General features: G+C 43.3%; 1 protein-coding gene across 1 annotated transcript in view; it reads left to right on the top strand.

Moving 5' to 3' along the window:
- LOC142310217 (NXPE family member 1-like) overlaps positions 1-8,188 on the top strand; it is a 158,907-nt gene extending 150,719 nt beyond the window's left edge. Inside the window, exon 6 of the mRNA XM_075347705.1 lies at positions 7,481-8,188. Within this exon, the coding sequence (XP_075203820.1) occupies positions 7,481-8,016 (536 nt within the window). The 3' untranslated portion in view covers positions 8,017-8,188. The remainder of the gene's footprint in view (positions 1-7,480) is intronic.
- The last annotated feature ends 11,866 nt before the right edge of the window (positions 8,189-20,054 follow it).

The raw sequence follows: 20,054 nt of genomic DNA, 5'->3' as shown, positions 1-20,054 counted from the left end.
GCGTGACACTTTATGGTCAACTGTTAAATCTGCCAGGCAAGAAGATCTCCAGGGTCCATCGCAAACCCAAAGAGTCTGAAGCATCAGTAGCGAAGAGGGGACCAGGGACTGAATAGTCCAGGCTGCCTGCAATAGGACCAAGACTGAAGAGAAGGGACTCCCAAGCAGCTCTAGGCCACGGGAGCCCATTAACAACAAGTGTGCACGGAGGACAGCTAACCCAGGTCACAGCTGGTACGGAGAACAAGGGGAGCGTGAACACCTGGAACCGAAACCAGCGGGTCTAAGCACTAAAACTCACCTCTTCCGACAAGCCTACAACCTACAATTACCCTCAGTCAAGTACACCACTGCGCAAACGGCTCTGTCCTCACCTGTTGTACCCTCACCTATTCCCTGTAGACTGTGAGTCCTCTCGGGCAGGGTCCTCTCTCCTCCTTTACCAGTATGTTTTGTACTGTTAATGATTATTGTACTAGTTTTTATATATACCCTTTTTCACTTGTAAAGTGCCATGTAATTATGGTGCTATAATAATAAATAATAAAAATAATAATAAAACAAAATAAACCAAGGCAAGTTGAAACTGCAATACTGGTATGGACACCAGTACACAGATGATTCCCTACTACAATCCCCATCATCCACTTCAGGGGTTTGTCCCTGCTTGCGGAGGGCCCAAAACCTACAGTGCTGGCCAAAAGTATTGGCACCCCTGCAATTCTGTCAGATAATACTCAGTTTCTTCTTGAAAATGATTGCAATCACAAATTCTTTGGTATTATTATCTTCATTTATTTTGCTTGCAATGAAAAAACACAAAAGAGAATGAAACAAAAATCAAATCATTGATCATTTCACACAAAACTCCAAAAATGGGCCAGACAAAAGTATTGGCACCCTTAGCCTAATACTTGGTTGCACAACCTTTAGCCAAAATCACTGCGAACAACCGCTTCCGGTAACCATCAATGAATTTCTTACAATGCTCTGCAGGAATTTTAGACCATTCTTCTTTGGCAAACTGCTCCAGGTCCCTGAGATTTGAAAGGTGCCTTCTCCAAACTGCCATTTTGAGATCTCTCCACAGGTGTTCTATGGGATTCAGGTCTGGACTCATTGCTGGCCACTTTAGTAGTCTCCAGTGCTTTCTCTAAAACCATTTTCTAGTGCTTTTTGAAGTGTGTTTTGTGTCATTGTCCTGCTGAAGGAGACTCAGCTTTCTCACACTGGGCCCTACATTATGCTGCAAAATTTGTTGGTAGTCTTCAGACTTCATAATGCCATGCACACGGTCAAGCAGTCCAGTGCCCGAGGCAGCAAAGCAACCCCAAAACATCAGGGAACCTCCGCCATGTTTGACTGTAGGGACCGTGTTCTTTTCTTTGAATGCCTCTTTTTTTTCCTGTAACCTCTCTGCTGATGGATTTTCCCAAAAAGCTCTACTTTTGTCTCATCTGACCAGAGAACATTCTTCCAAAACGTTTTAGGCTTTCTCAGGTAAGTTTTGGCAAACTCAAGCCTGGCTTTTTTATGTCTCTGGGTAAGAAGTGGGGTCTTCCTGGGTATCCTACCATAGAGTCCCTTTTCATTCAGACGCCGACAGATAGCACGGGTTGACACTGTTGTACCCTCGGACTGCAGGGCAGCTTGAACTTGTTTGGATGTTAGTCGAGGTTATTTATCCACCATCCGCACAATCTTGCGATGAAATCTCTCGTCAATTTTTCTTTTCCTTCCACATCTAGGGAGGTTAGCAACAGTGCCATGGTCTTTAAACTTCTTGATGACACTGTGCACCGTAGACACAGGAACTTTCAGGTCTTTGGAGATGGACTTGTAGCCTTGAGATTGCTCATGCTTCCTCACAATTTGGATTCTCAACTCCTCAGACAGTTCTTTGATCTTCTTTCTTTTCTCCATGCTCAATGTGGTACACACAAGGACACAGGACAGAGGTTGAGTCAACTTTAATCCAAGTCAACTGGCTGCAAGTGTGATTTAGTTATTGCCAACACCTGTTAGGTGCCACAGGTAAGTTACAGGTGCTGTTAATGACACAAATTAGAGAAGCATCACATGATTTTTCAAACAGTGCCAATACTTTTGTCCACCCCCTTTTTTATGTTTGGTGTGGAATTAAATCCAATTTGGCTTTTTGACTTTTTTTTTTTTTTTCCATTGAAGACAAATTAAATGAAGATAATAATTCCAAAGAATTTGTGATTGCAATCATTTTCAGGAAGAAACTGAGTATTCTCTGACAGAATTGCAAGGGTGCCAATACTTTTGGCCAGCACTGTACGCTGCACTATTCCATCAACCCCAGCAAGATCCTGCAGCAGCGGCCTTAATAACATGGCTGCATACCGCAAGTGGCCTAGTCGAGAACTCTTTTATTTTCATTTTACCCCTTTTTCTGAGGGCCGAACCCCCAGGGTCACGGAACCGGAGCTCGACCACGACTGTTCCCCACTGCGCACCGCATACCCGGGACCGAGTACCCCACAGCCCCTGGGGCGTCACAGTAGCATGCATAAGAAGCTTACTGAGCACAGCAGATATGTAGCCAGGCAACCAAGTAGTCCCAACCTGGGTTCTCCAGGTGAATTTGTGGGTTCAGTGTTGAACAGGAAAGCATTTTTGTAAACCTTCAGTTGGAACCTTGGATCCTAAGCTGAAATCCTGTAGAATATTTGAAGTAAACCAGTTCGGTGGTTCCGTAGCTGGATCCAAAGTTCATTGTCCAAGAGCATGTAGAATCCTTCTCACTGGTGACAGAAGCAAAGCCCTTTTAGCTCTTAGTTCTCAATTGAGGGTATTGGGTCTTACAGGATTGATTGGAGATGGCTGTTATATCATTGATCACAAGTTCTATCCAACTGAACAGTTTTCCTCTGAACCAGGGGCGTAACTACCGCAGTTGCAGTGGTCGCAATTGTGACCGGGTCCGGGAGGTCAGGGGCCCGGCGGCTGCCCGGCAGATCAGCAGCCAGCTCCTGTCAGTGAGAGAGGAGTTGCGCTAATCTGTCATAGTGCACGCGGCCACTATATGACCCGCTGCCAACACCGGGCCCCCTTGCCCAGTGTCAACGGTGGCACTGGGGCCCCCCTCCCCTGTCACCGCGCACAGTAATTATGAAGCATAGAGCGGCCGGCAGCGCTCTATGCATCATCGTTCTCCCCCTGTGCCTGCGCGGAGACGTCACTCCTGTACGACTGCTGTGCTGAGTGCACAAAGCACAGGGAGGGAGGACGCCGACCGAAGCACAGGGAGAGCAAGGAGATGGGACGACGGAGCAGCAGGGGTGGAAGAGGAGAGCGGTGAGGACAGCAGTGGTGGAAAGAGGAAACGTGAGGACAGAGCAGCGGTGGAAGGAGGAGAGCGGTGACTACTTGTTGTTTTTATATATATATATATATATATATATATATATATATATATATATATATATATATATATATATATATATATATATATATATATATATATATATATATATTGGTGAGTACACGGTGGTCATAGGCCTGGGGAGGCTGCATTATACTGTACATGAAGGCCTGGGGAGGCTGCATTATATTGTACATGGAAGCCTGGGGAGGCTGCATTATACTGTACATGGAGGCCTGGGGAGGCTGCATTATACTGTACATGGAGGCCTGGGGAGGCTCCATTATACTGTACATGGAGGCCTGGGGAGGCCAGCTGCTATATTATACATGGAGGCATGAGGAGGCTGCATTATACTGGACATGGATGCCTGGGGAGATTGGCTGCATTATTAAACATGTAGGCCTGGAGAGGCTAGCTGCTATATTATACATGGAGGACTGGGAGGCTGGCTGCATTATTATACATGGAGGCCTGGGGATATTGGCTGCATTATTATACATGGAGGCCTGGAGAGGCTAGCTTCTATATTATACATGGAGGACTAGGGACGCTGGCTACATTATTATAAATGGAGGACTGAGGAGGCTAGCTGCTATATTATACATGGAGGCCTGGAGAGGCAAGCTGCATTATTATACATGGAGGCCTGGGGAGGCTGGCTACATTATTATACATAGAGGCCTGGGGAGGCTGGCTGCATTATTATACATGGAGGTCTGGGGGGGGCTACATTATAAACATGAAGGACACCTTATATATGGACAAGGGCAGCATTATACATGGAGGTCTAGGGGCTGGAAGGACACTTTATACATGGAATATAGGGGTACATTATAAATGGAGGAGTATGGGGCTGCAAAATACAATATGACGTTTTATGGGGTTGCGTTATAATACATATAGGACTATGGGGGCTACATTAAAATATATAGAGGACAGTGGAGGCTACCTTATACATGGACTATGGGGGTGCATTATAAAACATGGAGGACTATGTGGTGCAGTATAATATATGGAGTACTATGAGCTGAATTATAATACATGGAGAACTATGAGAAATTCATTATAATAATTGGAGGGCTATGAGGGCTACTTTATACATGGAGGACTATAGGGGTGCATTATAATATATGGAGGACTATGTGGTGCAGTATAATATATGGAGAACTATGGGGTGAATTATAATACATGGAGAACTATGGAAAATGCATACATGGAGGACTATGGAGGTGCATTCTAATATATGAAGGATTATGTGGGCCCCTTTATACTATTTAGATGGCTATGAGCGGGCCATTATTGTTACGAGGGGGACCCGGGGAAGCGTGCCAAGATGGGGAATGGACAGCTTCCGCCGGTCAAGGTCCACTGTGCGGTGTAAGGGACCGCTGCTATGGTGGGTGAAGAGTGAGCGGGTTGCTGCTAGCGATCGTCTGGAATGTCACAGACGATCTATGTACACCGGTCTGCCCTAACCCGTGTGGGTTGTACGGCAGGGATCACACGGCTCGGTGTACCTGTTGCACGGGGAAGCACAGAGGTGCCCACGCACGTGTGCCAGTGGAAGTCACGAGAATATGGCACGAGGGTAGCACAGAGGTGCCCACGCACGTGTGCTTTCAATAACCATTTGAGTCCAGTGGAGACTCGAGGAGCTCACCTGGGACAGGAACACGGCCTGTAGAAGGAGCTACTGCCGGAGCAGCAAGGCAGGGACACGGCCTGCAAACCAGGTGCTGCCTAAGCAGCAAGGGCCAAGCCCACAGAAGAAGATAATGCCTGAGCAGTGGCGTGGCAGCACGCTGCCAGACATCCAAACATAGAAGGACGGTCGCGCGCCGCCATGATGGCAGGAGGAGCTTTTAAGGAGGTGTAGCTCCAGCCAAGGGCGGGCGCGAGGCGGAGATGACGGACTTGACCCAATCAGGATCCACGACATCCCAGCCTGGCCAGTCAGGATTCACCACGTCACCAGCCTTGTCATCAAGCCGTGTGACGTCAGTGGGCGAATCAGGATCCACCAAGCATAGCACATGCTCACCCTCCTGCCTCTGGGAAATAGAGGCGGGATCCTCGGTCTCACAATGTGTAGAGATAACGGGAGTCTCACTGCTTCCCTGAGTAGCAAATCTCTGCACATTGCGCAACCTCACAGACCTTCGAGGCTGCTGAGCAGGAGGAGCTGTGGCAGGCAAGGAATGGGAGACCGCCTCATTTCTTGCAACAGGAGTACCACTAGGTGTCACCCTTGTGCTGCCTCTCTGAGGAGGTTTCTCCTGCACTCTGCGCAGTCTGGCAGACCTTCGGCGCTGCGGAGCAGGAGCGCTTGTGGCAGGCAAGGAGACTGTCTCATTCCTTGCCACAGGAGAGCCACGAGGTGTAACACATTATAGTATTTGGAGAACTATATACAAGGGGGACAAAGATACAAGCATGGGATTGGAATGTTTTGTGCTGAGCGAAAAAGGCTCTTTCCCTCAGTACCCAGCTGTCCCATGCTCTTCTATACATCTTCTCTCAGCACCCAGCTTTCCCGTGCTCTGATATGGGAAAGCTGGGTGCTGAGGGAATGATGTATAGCAGAGCATGGGAAAGCTGGTTGCCAAAGACAAGATGGATATCAGAACATAGGAACGCTGATAGAGATATTTCAGATCATGGGAAACCTGGGTGCTTTTTATACCATACCCCGTTATTATCCCGTATCCCAAGTGTCGGTGTACGTGGAGGGGGGGGGGCAGGTCTGAACTTTGCACCGGGGCCCATCAAACTCTAGTTACGCCACTGCTCTGAACTATGTAGTTAGAAAGCCTGAGGGAATACACATTTACAGAAGTAAAGTTCCAATCATTCTGGGAAAAAAGAATGGTTAACTTCTATTGAATTAACAAACAATACAACCCATACGTCTGGCTTTATTAAGAACAGTTCACTCCCACACAAGTGGCCAAATGCTGATTCATCTCACACTGCTCTGTATAGCACAAGCAATTGGATTATTGCAGCTTCAAGTCCCCTAAGGTGACTAGTAAAAATGCTAAAAAGTGAAAAAAAAGTTTTGAAAAAAAAAATCCAAAAGTTCAAATCACCTCCTTTTGCCCCATTGAAAATAAAATAATTTAAAAAAATTACACGTATTCAGTATCATTGCTTTCAGAATCGTCTGATCTATAAAAATATAAAATAAATTATACCAATCAATAAACAACGTAACAAAAAAGAAAAGTGACAGACTTATAGATTTTTGGCTGCCATAACAATGCAATACAGTGCAATAGGAGGCGATTAAGAATTGCATCTACCCAAAAATGGTATCAGTTAAAAAATCAGCTTAGATTGCAAAAAAAAAAACCCCATCACTTAACAGATACCGAAAAACAAAAATGTTACGGTTCTTGGAAAATCAAAATAAAAAATCAAAAGCAAATTTGTATTTTTTTTTACAAAACTATTATTATTTTTTTCACTACTTAAATTGAAAAAAACCTTAAATGTTTGGTATCTACGTACTCAAAGTGACCTGGAGAATCATACTACCATGACAGTTTTGCCATATAGTAGGTATCAAGGTAAATTAAAAGACACACACACATCGAGGAATTGCACTTTTTTGCAATTTGACCACATTTGGAATTTTTTTTTTACTATTTTCCAGTACACTATATAGTAAAATGAATGTTTTCTTTAAAAAGTACAACTCGTACAACGAAAAAACAAGCCCTCATATGGCTGTAGTGCCAGAAAAATGAAAACATTATGGCTCTTGGAAGAAGGAGAGGAAAAACAAAAGCGCAAAAATGGAAAATGCTTTTGAAATTGCCTCAAATAGATTGACATTCTCCATATAAATGATATGTAATGAAAGGGACATTTAATAAAAAAAAGTTGTGATTGCAGTAATAATATAATTTTGGATTTGTAGTTTATTAGATTTATATTTTAGAACCTGTATAGATAATACTTTAGTTATGTTAATAATAATCTAAGAATATTACCTTAAATTATATTCAATTTACGTATATCTTAGTGTTTTTTCATTATCTCTTTTGCCTTTAACAGCTATTCATTTTTTCCTCTTGTTTGCAGCACTCAAGTGGTTTAATAATCATGGGAATGGTGCGCACGGGACAGTTTTACACCTCGATTTAGCAAATCATATTTATATCCAGTGGAAGAGACATGGACACCCGTTTTGCACTGACAGCTACTATTCAGTGAAGGACCAAGCTTATATTGCTCAAGAAATCGACCGAATTGGTGGAGGTCCTAACATTATAATAGTCATTACTGTAGGACACCATTTCAGATTTTTTCCTCTTGACTTGTTCATCAGAAGAGTTCTTGGTATACGCCAAGCCATTGAAAATTTATTTTTAAGAAGCCCGGGTACAAAAGTCATCATAAAGTCAGAAAACACCAGAGAAATGAAGAATGATGTTGAACGATTCAGTGATTTTCATGGATACGTTCAATATCTCTTGGTGAAGGAAATCTTCAGGGGACTTAACGTCGGTGTAATTGATGTTTGGGACATGACCATAGCCTATGGATCATATGATCTCCATCCATCAGAAATAATTCTTAAAAACCAAATCAATCTGTTTCTTTCTTATATATGTTGAATTTATTAATGTTATTTATTTTTAGATACAGTATATATTTACAAAAGTCAAATAATTTTTTGTGACTTTATTAGAAAAAGATCACGTATTTAGGAAATTTTACTAGAAAAATGACTGCCATGTAATAAATATGTGTATATGTCTTAATAAAAACACAAAACATTTCTTTTCATTTTTCTTTAGGTTAATTTTTTACATTTTTTTCTTTATTCATCCCTAATAGTTTATGCTTATTGTTTTGTTTAGTTTAGTATTAATGTATTTAGATTGTTAGAACAAATGTATGTAGATTACAATATATCTTGGCAAACTGCAAAATTATTTTAAAGGAGTTAAAACCTTTCTAGAAAAAGATATAATTAGCACTTGCAGTCATATTGAAAACCACCTTTTGCAGAATCATAGTTGGTAGGGAAAAAGTTGGAAAAACAAAAATTATACTCACTGATAACCTGTCTGCCACCTTCACTGCTTGCCACCTGTCATCCGTTCCTCAAATTGTCTCCTCTTTCCCCCATTGCAAATCACATCTCTAACCAGAAACAGGAATCTAAGGTCACTGGGTGTGACACATGTTGACTAATGATGAGCGGGCATTAAAATGCTATAGTGGTCGTTACTAGAATCGAGTAGGTCAGACGGACTCATCTTGAGCAGCAAGTATAATAGAAATCAATGGTAAACTCAAGCATTTTTCCAGCAGACCCTTCTAGGAGATCTTTGGGGGGTAATAAAATCACTGAAATGGATGGAAACAATGCTCAATGGAATGGGAACTGTTAAGGTACCGTCACACATAACGAGATCGCTAGCAAGATCACAGCTGAGTCACGGTTTCTGTGACGCAGTAGCGATCCCGTTAGCGATCTTGTTATGTGTGACACCTACCAGCGATCAGGCCCCTGCTGTGAGATCGCTAGTCATTGCAGAATGGTCCACGCTATTTTCTTCAAAGGCGATGTCCTGCTGGGCAGGACACATCGCTGCGTTTGACACTGTGTGACAAGGTCACAGTGACTGCTGAGATCGTTTTACAGGTCGCTACTGCGACCTGTATTGTTCCTGCATCGCTGGTAAGATCTGACTGTGTGACATCTCACCTGCGACCTCCCAGCGACTTACCTGCGATCCCTATCAGGTCGCATCATTTTCGGGATCGCTGGTAAGTCGTTGTGTGTGACTGGGCCTTTAGGAACAATGTTTTCAGAGAATCATGTAACTTTTACAGAGTGACAATAAAACATAAAAAGACAGAGATAAAATGAATTTTACACTAAATAAATGTCAGGAAAAATTCTTCTCTGAATAGTGACACGAGATAGTAAAATCCAAAAGGAAAGCAATTTTGGTTTCGGATTATTTTTCTCAAATATTTCGTACCACTTTCGTTTTCATAGCGAATAACGAATCTAATGCAACTCATTTTCTGGCAGACCCTTTCATGTTGTCTGGCGGAGTTGTAAAAATGCTGAAATGGATGGAAAAGTGCTGAAATTGAATGGGAACAGCTTGGGGAAGATGCCTGGATGCATCTCTGAAATACAGGTCACCTCTGAGAACAATGTTGTCAGAGTATTACACCACTTTGATGTCCAATGCCCTGCTTTCATGGGATGTGATGGAATAACCAGGGATCATGGCTTCAAAACTGGCCTTCAGGCTGGGGAAGCCCTAGCTGTCCCCGATCCCAGAGAAACTTAATGCAAAAGAAAAAGATGTGCAAAAAGTGGGATCACCAAGTATAGCGAACAATATCATTTATTACATAGAAAAAAACACCAAAACATGGACAAGTATAAAAACAATTAAAAAAACATAAGCTTATTAGATCCCAGAGAAACATCTGATGGTGACAATGTCAGGGCCACCTTCCTAGCCCTGATCCTGTACAGCCCTGATCTAATACCTCTTTTCCATCACCCCATGGGAGGGGTAGGACAGAAGTGATATAGCCACACAGATAAGGACAAACAGGGGAACCCAAAACTCGATCACTCAGCATGCTCACACAGAGGTATTAGACAACCAGTGATAAGGAGGAAAAGATGAGCAGGAAGGAAACAACCAGATGAGAGAGCTCTCCATAACAACTCCACGCATAAAGCAAACAAATCACCAGCAGAACTGAGATACAACAGCACATGTACCAGTGTAGCTAAAGCTATAGTTGGCTTAGAAAGATAAGCTCCTACATCTTAAAAAGGCAGGGAGTAGGTTTCCCACAACATGTGATAAAAGATGTAACCAGCATGGTAGCAGAAATTAACTCTGGCAAGCTAGATCACTAATGAGAACACAGCTGCTTGACACCCGAGCCTGTCTATGTAACTCAAAAGCAGCAAAGGTGGTATGGTGAGGAGTGTCGGACTCTGCAGTGTCAACAACGTCAGATGCCATCATGATACTTGGCGAGTTTAGAGCCAAACACCATGTGACACCTGCCTATTTGTGATAACCAGTGCAGGTAAAGGAGACAGCTTGGGCTGCAGCACCCAGCTGTGTGCTTTATCTTGGCTAAATTGAAAAAATACAGCCTCCCCCAAAACTGTTTTAAAACTTATTTAAATAAATAATTTGAAAAACCACGTGGGCTCCTGCCCATTTTTGATAACCAGTGCAGATAAAATAGACACCTGTGGACTAGTATTCTCAGGCTTTGAAGTTTCATGGTTATTGGGCCTTCCTCAGCCTAAAAATAGCAATCCGCAGTTGGCCATAATTGGCACATCCATTAGATGTGCCAATTGTGGCGCTTTAGACGGCTCATCCTGATTGTCCTGATATAGTGGTAATCAAGGTAATATATGGGATTGATGTCAGCTGGGATTTGTAAAAAATCACAACTGCCATCAATCCCTTGGTTGGTAATGGAGAGGGGTCTATGAGACCCCCCATTATTAACCCTGTAACTAAAAAGAAAAAACACAAACTCACACAAGTCCTTTATTTTAATTAATAAAAAACACCTTTCTTTCACCAACATATTAAGCCCCTGTCAGGTTGACCAAACGGTCACAACTTTTGTCAGTGATGACCTAATGCAGAGGGAGTCCTGGTAACCCCCCCCCCCCCCCCCTGCTTCCTCAGCTCTAGCGAGATACAGGCACGGGCTGATATCTACACAGAAGCAAGAGATGTGCGCTCCAAAAATAACTGTATTGATTTGTTTACATACACAGGGTTATGCAAAAACCAATTAGGGCGTAACTATGTAACATGCATATTCATTAGTCTACATTCATCATAGGCATGGATTACATGTTCCCAGCAAGAGAAATTAACATGATAACTTTTATTCCCAAGACAGTCAGTTACCCATAAAAAGCTGTTTTTCTCTCTCTTCTAAGTCAAAACATTCCAAGTCCTTGAAACTTTCTCAAAGTCTTTTACGTAAACAAGTCTGGTTGTGCTCTTTGCAAAAGGAGAATGAATTTCTATGATTTTTCCTAACCAGTGAAAAGTTAACTCTTTCCTCACAATCCCCCCTTTTAGCGTGATTGATGGACGGGGGCCCATCGAGAAGCTGTTAAAGCAGGCTAGCCACTAGATACTATCTGAGCCGCGGGTTGCTCAGGGAGTGTCGTCCACATCCATCCTCCAGAAAACTGCCTGCAAGCCTCCCGACAGGTGTCGCATCATGATACGCCAAGGTGATTTCTAGAGGAAAGAGCAGAGAAAGAGAAAAAAACATATTAGTGATTTCATAGGGGTGTTGAATAATCATTGTATTTGCATTTCCTCAAGCAGTGGGAAAACAAAGCCATTAGCAACTTAAACACTACATAGGCAACTAATAAACAGAGTAGCACTTGGAATACTGATTGCAGTATCCCCATTAACCATCCTCCTATTCCCTTAAACCAGTTTGCAGGGTTGAACATTGAAAAGGTATTGCTCCACTAAGCATCTGAGCTTCTGAGTACCTCCTCATCATGTTTTTTCCTTAGCTTTTGTATCTCAGTTAAACTGGCTTGGGCTTTTAAGGTTCCTTTTGGATCTATGTAGTGACAACAGCTAGAACCTATTATTTGGCACATCCCCCTTGGGCCGCAGTGAGGTAATCCAGTACCAAAGTATGTTGGTTGGTTACAATGATTAATTGTCTCTGTATGGCAATGGTACTATTTACTGCTTGGAGAACCTCAAAAATTTGATCATCAAGCTAGTCAGTGCTGTCCACCAACTGATCATACATATGCATTATCATGGGATAGAGAAAAAGGTCCCTGTTTGGGCGCCATTTACTCCTACTGGTAGCCATTTGTAGGCATTATAACCACAAACCCAGTAGGTTTGCGGCGGGAGATCCCAGATGGCCGAATGTTGGAGTATGAGTCTATGTACTATATCTATAAAGGCCGATATGTTTCTCAGCATACACCATCCGGGATATTGGCCTAGGGGACTACAATACCCTGCAGGTGATGATCCACCGACTTCTTCCTTTTGCTTTTCACCTAAAAATTTACAACTTAAAACAAATAGCCCTTACATGCCTCCCAGGACCTATCATCCAGTTGAAACCTTCATTTCATTAGGTTCACATGACATTGAGGCACTAAACAAACGGATTCACACAGGTGAATTCAACATTAAAAACAACCTATCCATTGAGGAGTCTAGAGCCCTACAGAGTCTTAAAGACAATCAGTCAATCATAATTAAACCAGCTGACAAGGGGGGCGCTATAGTCATCCTAGACCGACAGTACTACATCACCGAGATTATGGGACAACTGTCCGATAGATCAACTTACGAACCAATTCCTCATAATCCCACCGCGGATATTGCCTCCCTAGTCAGATCCATGGCCCAACAATATTTTGAACGTGGCACAATAGATCAAAAATTAAGAGATTTCCTGAATAATCCACATCCCATCACCCCTGTTTTTTATACCCTTCCAAAGATCCACAAACATTTGACTCAACCCCCCGGTAGACCCATAGTGGCTTCCACGGATTCAGTTCTCTCACCTCTGGCCAAAACTATTAAAAAAATCTTATCACCATTTGTCCCTCTAACACCATCTTATCTCAAGGATACATCTCACTTTTTAGAGATACTCACTGATTTACGTCAAGTCCCGACCACAGCTCAATTTGTCACATTGGATGTCGATTCATTATACACCAGCATTAACCATCACGATGGCCTACTGGCCGTACACTGGTTCCTGGATCAATTTACTACCTTACCGGCCGATAATAAGGAATTCTGCATGGATCTCCTTAAGATTATCCTTGAAAAAAACTTTTTTCTATTCCAGGACCAGTTTTACATGCAGCGTAGGGGGACCGCGATGGGCTCTAATGTCGCGCCCCCCTATGCAAACATCTTTATGGCGTCCTTTGAAGACAAATACATACACTCTCATCCCTTAATCGTACGTCATGCTCTATTATGGCGTCGATATATCGACGATATTTTTGTGATTTGGGACGGCCCCCTTGAGACTTTGATGACATTTTTTAGTGAGATCAATACATTTTTACCAGGTTTAACATTTACCATCCATCACAGTACCAATGAGATCAATTTCTTGGACTGCATGATCATTAAAAACAGTGATGGCACTATCTCAACTGACATTTACACAAAACTGACAGACAGGAACAGCCTTCTCCATTTTACAAGTAGTCATCCCAAACACACCAAAAACTCCCTACCGATTAGCCAACACACTAGAGTTGACCGTATAGTGAGTTGTAGTGAGGCCCGCATGGTGAGACACAGGGAGATGGGCAACAAATTCATACAGCGAGGATATCCTGCCAATATAGCCAACAATAAGACATCTCGTCCATCTGATCCATCAATACAATCCAATCGGATTCCTTTGGTGAATAATTTCCATCCTTTCTCTCCATTAGTGAAGAAAGTAGTATTGAAACACTGGCCACTTTTAGGCCTCGCTTATCCACAGATCAATGAATTTCAGGCATCCCCATTATTTTGCTATAAGAAGTCACCCAACATCAGGGACAAACTTGTCCGAGCCGACATAGGCTCTTCCACCCAGGTCCCCAAACAGAGATTTCTACACAACCCACAATTTGGCACTTTTCCCTGTCTCAGATGTGCACAGTGCTCAAATGTTACCAAGGGCAGCTCCTTCACTCATCCCAGAACAGGTGAATCTTTCCAAATCAGAGATTTTTTCACATGTGACAGCTCCTACGTGGTCTACTATATAAAGTGTCCTTGCGGTCTCGGATATGTTGGGGAGACTACCCAGCATGTCCGAGACCGCATAAACAAACACAAGTCCGACATCAGATGTGGACGCACTTTGTTGCCTATCCCTTCCCATTTCATTTCAGCAGGGCATAGGATTTCTCAACTTAGATTCCAGGTCATTGACCAGGGGGGCATGCACCGTAGGGGTGGGGATAGGGTTAAACTACTCCGCGAAAGGGAGGCGCGATGGATTCATACCCTGGGGACTCTTGAACCCCATGGTCTGAATCGCAAATATGAATTAGGTTTTTGATGATTTTACATACCTGTGATCTCGTTTATCCATCATGTATTAACACAATGTACTAATATGTTCTCTCCCTCTATGTATACTTACATGCCATCTCCTGCATAGGATCTCTCAGAGTCCTTTATCTGGTAATGATGTTGACATTGTCACTCAATTGTTGCACTATTATGACATTTATTATACAGCCGATAATATACCACATCCTCACAGCAACAAGAATGTACCTAAAATAGATGTCATTCACTGGTTTGATGTTATATGTGCTTTCTATTGCATTTCATGTTTTCTAATTTTATCTTCTTTTTTGCTCCTTTACAGAACTAACAACATCTCTGTGGTGGGGCACCTTATATATGATCCTGGGCCACCACTAGCCTTTCACTCGCCCCTGCACTTATGCCCTGTTTTCATCTGGGACCACCGGCCGGCATCACTATGTGCCTTGAAAACACGCCCTCATAGGCACATGAGCGCGCTAACACTCCCACCCTACGCTCCACCCAGTGGCATGACGCCTATTGCCAGGCAACCACCTCCCACAACAACTGGCTTGTGTATTCTTCCCTCCGCGCATGCGCAGTAATGCGTTTCCGGCTCCATTGTGGATTGACAGCCCAAAACCGGAAGTGACGTTGCGACACCGTCCTTGTTAAATAGATCACTTACAGCCAGGTCTCACTACCCATAGGACGAGCGGTTCACCCCTGACACCACGCAGGCACATGGTAAGTGGCTCATCTTGATGATTGGGACACATTCATTAGGCCATTGATACTTACAGAGCGATCCCTCCTCCCTCTTACTCTTAATCCATTAGCTACCCGGACTCCTACCACTGTACCTCAAGGACCCCTATCCAGACCAAATACCAGTGGAGTCTCAGGTATAGATCCTTTTCCCACTATGCTCTTCCATCTTTCATGGCTCATAGTATCCTTTCTCTGGCTCTATTTTTCAATATCCTCTCTTTTTCTCATACAGTCAGGTAGTTACCTGAACCAACATCCATTCTCTTCCAATTGCTGACAATTGTGACCACATTGTGGCCTCTTACCCTTGGCCCCTATATATTACTCCAGGTATACTATAACTATCTGTCTGTTTATCCCCATTGTTTATTCATATCTGGTATTTACTCTATTTCATATGTTGACATATCTACTCTCTTCTATCTTCTTTTCTTCTTCTCCCCCCTTTTCTTTACTTTCCTTTTTTTCTCTTTTTTTCTCTCCCTTTTTCTCTCTCTTTTTTTCTCTCTCTTTTTTTCTCTCTCTCTCTCTTTCTCTCTCTTTCTTTCTCTTTCTCTCTCCTTTTCTCTCTTTCTCTCTCTTTCTCTCTTTCTTTCTCTTTCTCTCTTTTTCCTTTTCTTTCTCTCTCTTTCTCTCTCTTTCTCTCTCTTTTTTTCTCTTCTTCTCTTTCTCTCTCTTTTTTTCTCTTCTTCTCTTTCTCTCTCTTTCTTTCTCTTCTCTTTTTCTCTCTCTTTCTCTCTTTCTCTCTCTTTCTCTCTCTTTCTCTCTTTCTCTCTCTTTCTCTCTCTTTCTCTCTCTTTTTTTCTCTCTCTCTTTCTCTCTCTTTCTCTCTCTTTTTTTCTCTCTCTCTTTCTCTCTCTCTCTTTTTCCCTCTCTTTCTCTCTCTTTTTCTCTTTCTCCCTCTCTTTCTCCCTCTCTTTCTCTCTCTCTTTCTCTCTCTCCCTCTCTCTCTCCCTCTCTTTCTCCCTCTCTTTCTCCCTCTCTTTCTCCCTCTCTTTCTCCCCCTCTTTCTGGTCCTCAATAGAAATCACCGCATTCCATAGGCCATCTTAGACTTCTGATTACGTCAGAGACTTATCCACATACTATGGATCACTGAGGTAATTTACGATTTTTTGTCATCCCCTATGACATTCCTCTTATGAATCACATTTACCAGGATATATGTCATCTGCTATAGGTGTTGGCTCCGATGTAATCCAGACCCTTTGTGCATGACCATGCACCACCATACTACTGATTTAAATACAATGTCTGGGATTGATACGTTTTGATAACAGGTAACCATTGCACGTTAAACCACACATAGTCTTGATTTCCTTTATTTTATATATTTGTTATCTTTCCCTAGTGCTACCTTCTACCTATAGTGCATTCCGAAACTGACTATCTTGCATCTCTTGATCCATACAGCATCCCAGCATTGGTACAGTTACACAACAATCTATTAAACGTGACATCCTGACGCCATTATTTCATAATATGACCAATTCTATTATACCATAGGTCAAACAATAGTGTCCTGTGCATATTCATCCACTTTGTGTCACTCTATTCTTAAGGTGAGCCTCTTTACCATATACGTCACATAGTATTTACATCATACAAACGCACACATATTACTATGGACGCATGGGAACACCCATTTTGGTTAGTTACATTTTTTCAATGTTTTTTCAACGTTTTTTCTCTACTTCACTCTGAATCATGTATGCTGACGCGTTTGCTAACACAGTGTACCCATGATTCTATATCATTGTCTCTTATTTTGATTTTCTGTTATCCTAGTATGCATGTTATGATGTCTTCATTTGTTCCAATATTCTATACTGATGGATGTCCTGTATTTTTGTTTTGTTTTTTTGTATATATTATATTCAGCCTGTCCGACCTGAAGAAGGCCATATTGGCCGAAACGTTGTGATTGGCGGACTATTGTACAGCACTTTTTGCACATTTTTCACTACAAAATAAAAAGAAAAGGATTTTGACATCAACTTCATGTTTTCCGATTTTCTGTGTCTCTAAGGGTGATAGTGAGTGTGCCGGAGTTCCTATACTGTCTGACTTATTTTTCACCTGAGCACCCACAAGAGGTGATGCGAGGTTTTCTCTGCATCAGTACAATACCCTGCGGACTGTTCACTACAGGTTTCTCGGCCTGGCACATATGGGTCTCAATCATTGCACCATAAATTTCTGGGTTGGGAGTAACAAGTATCATTTGTGCTTTCTGGAAACAATGAATTGTATACCCACCCATGGTCATGCAGATGTCTCTCTAACAGCAAGGGTTTAAATGCATCTGTTCTGTCAGAGGTTCGCCCAAAACCTATTTTGATTCCTTCTGTTGGAATCTTGCCCATAATAGGTGTTTTTGTGTAATTACGGGGTACCTAGCTGCTTCCTTCAAAAGCTAAATATTGCTGGGTTCCTGGAAGGCCAGTAGTAAGGTTGCCTTGCCACCAGGGGAAATCTACCCATCCTACTATTGGTATGGGCACACTAGTGTTCCACAGTTTTTGATACTTGGTGTCATTGACTGATAGTCTATTGTAACAGCCTCCCCATTGGAACACTTCGTTTATTGGGACTGGTATGGCTAAGTAAGGCATGGAAGAGGCTGTCACAGGTGCGTGTGTACATATCCAGCAGTCTGTGATCTCAAGTTTTTCAGCTAACACTTCATGATGGGTCTCAAATGAATTCTGCCATGGTGCAGAAGGCCCCAAAAAGGAAGTACACATAGAAATACTTATCAGCCGTATTAGGCCTTCTTGCAGTGGCTGGCATGGACCCATGTCGATCTCCCCTCAAGTTTGACAGAGGTTGAAGTGGTCAGCTGGACAGTCAAAGGCCCTTCGAATCGTGACTCAAGGGTCTTTCTCATGTGCTTCTTTAGGTAGACCCAGTCACCAGGCTTTAGGGAGTGGGGTCCTGGAACGGCATCAGGGTCAGGTAGAGAAGAATAGACCCTTTGGTGGGTCTCAGTTAGCCTCTTCTGCAGGGAAACAACATAAGACGTTAGGCTATCACATTGCAGGTGTAACTCCTGTGGGAAGTAGCATCCTAATCTGGGTGCACTACCAAAGAGTATTTCAAAGGGTGAGAGCCTGTTCTTTCCCTGTGGGGTGGTCCTTAAGGAATAAAGAGCTATGGGGAGACATTCTGTCCATGGTCTACCAGTCTCTTCCACTGCCTTGGCTAGTTTAAGCTTTAGAGTTCCATTTAACCTTTCCACTTTCCCTGATGACTGTATGTGGTAAGGCTGACTGAATGCCTAACAGGGCACAAATATTCTGGAAAACTTGTCCAGTGAAATGGGTACCTTGGTCTGACTCTATGACTTCAGGAAGTCTAAACCGGGGTACCCGCTCACAGGCCAGTTTTTTTGCTGTGATTCTGGCCGTGGCTGAGCTGACAGGGTAGGCCTTTGGCCATCCTGAGAAGAGGTCTACACAGACAAGTACAAACTCATAGATGCCATGTTTTGGCAGCTGAATATAGTCTATTTGTACTCTTTGAAATGGGGCAGACGTATTTGGCATGTGTCTTTGCGGGGTTTTAGTTAGCTGGCCTGGATTTTGCTGTTGACAGATGTGACAAGCTTTTATTCTCTGGGAGGTGTATTGTCTAAAGCCGGGGGCTACCCAATGAGGTTGCATCTGGTTCATGATTGAGGTTGTGCTACCGTGCGTAGGCTAGTGGAGTATTTGGAAAATGGCAGGGAACCAACTGCGTGGCAGGACGGTAAGTCCGTTTAGGCGCCAAATCCCCTCCACCTTTTCTGCCCCCTTGGCCCGCCATCCAGCCTTTTCTTCCTCAGAGGCGTTCTCCTTTGTCTCAGAGAGGTTCTGCGTTTCTTCCTCCGTCATTGATACTGTTTCCGTCTCCTTCAAAGGGAGTAAGGCAGCTTGTTTTGCTTTTTGGTTGGCCAAGCGATTTCCCCTTGCCTCGGGTGTTTGAGCCTTGGTATGGGCAGCAACCTTTATGATTGCTAGCTGCTTTGGTATCAAGGCTACTTCCATTAGTTTCTTCACTGAGGCTCCATGCCTGATGGGATTTCCTGCTGATGTGAGGAACCCTCTAGTCTGCCAGATAGTGCCAAAATCGTGCACAATGCCGTGTGCATAGGCTGAGTCCGTGTAGATGTTCGCTGTTCGTTCTTCCAGAAACTCAATTGCCCAGATGAGGGCGAGAAGTTCCGCTTCTTGGGCAGATATGCGCGGAGGTAGCGGTTGTTTGGCTAAGACTGCATATAGTGTTACTACCGCAAATCTGGTGTGGAACTTGTCTGTGTCATCGGCATATCTGCTTCCATCCACAAAAAGTTCAAAGTCTGGATTTGTAAGCGGTGTTGCCTGAATATTGTGCAGGGGCTTTGCCTCATGCTCGATGAGTTCCTGACAATCATGATCAAATGGTGCGCTCTCTTCCTCTATCCCCCCTTCTAAACCTGTGAAGATCAGCAGATCAGTGAGGTTTAGACTTGTAACTCGAGAAAATGAGATGTTTGGGGGTAGCAACAGCGTGCACTGACTTGTCTTGCCATGGAGAGATGTTTCAACTGCACTTGATTGAGAATAGCATAGATGTCATGGCTTGTAAGGATGGTGGTCGGGAAATCGAGTGAGATTTCAGATGCTTTCTGCAGTATGTTTTAAACTGCTGTAACAGCACGGACACAGGTTGGTGCTGCTTTGGTGACGTTGTCGAGTTGAGCGGAGTAGTACCCGATTATGTGAGGTTTGTCCGTCTTCTGGGTGAGTACTCCTACAGCAAATCCTTGAAGCTCTGCT

The sequence above is a fragment of the Anomaloglossus baeobatrachus genome, chromosome 5 (assembly GCF_048569485.1).
Source record: "Anomaloglossus baeobatrachus isolate aAnoBae1 chromosome 5, aAnoBae1.hap1, whole genome shotgun sequence".
Taxonomy (NCBI): domain Eukaryota; kingdom Metazoa; phylum Chordata; class Amphibia; order Anura; family Aromobatidae; genus Anomaloglossus; species Anomaloglossus baeobatrachus.
Note: the sequence above shows the minus strand (reverse complement) of the source record. Positions and strands in the feature narration are given on the sequence as shown.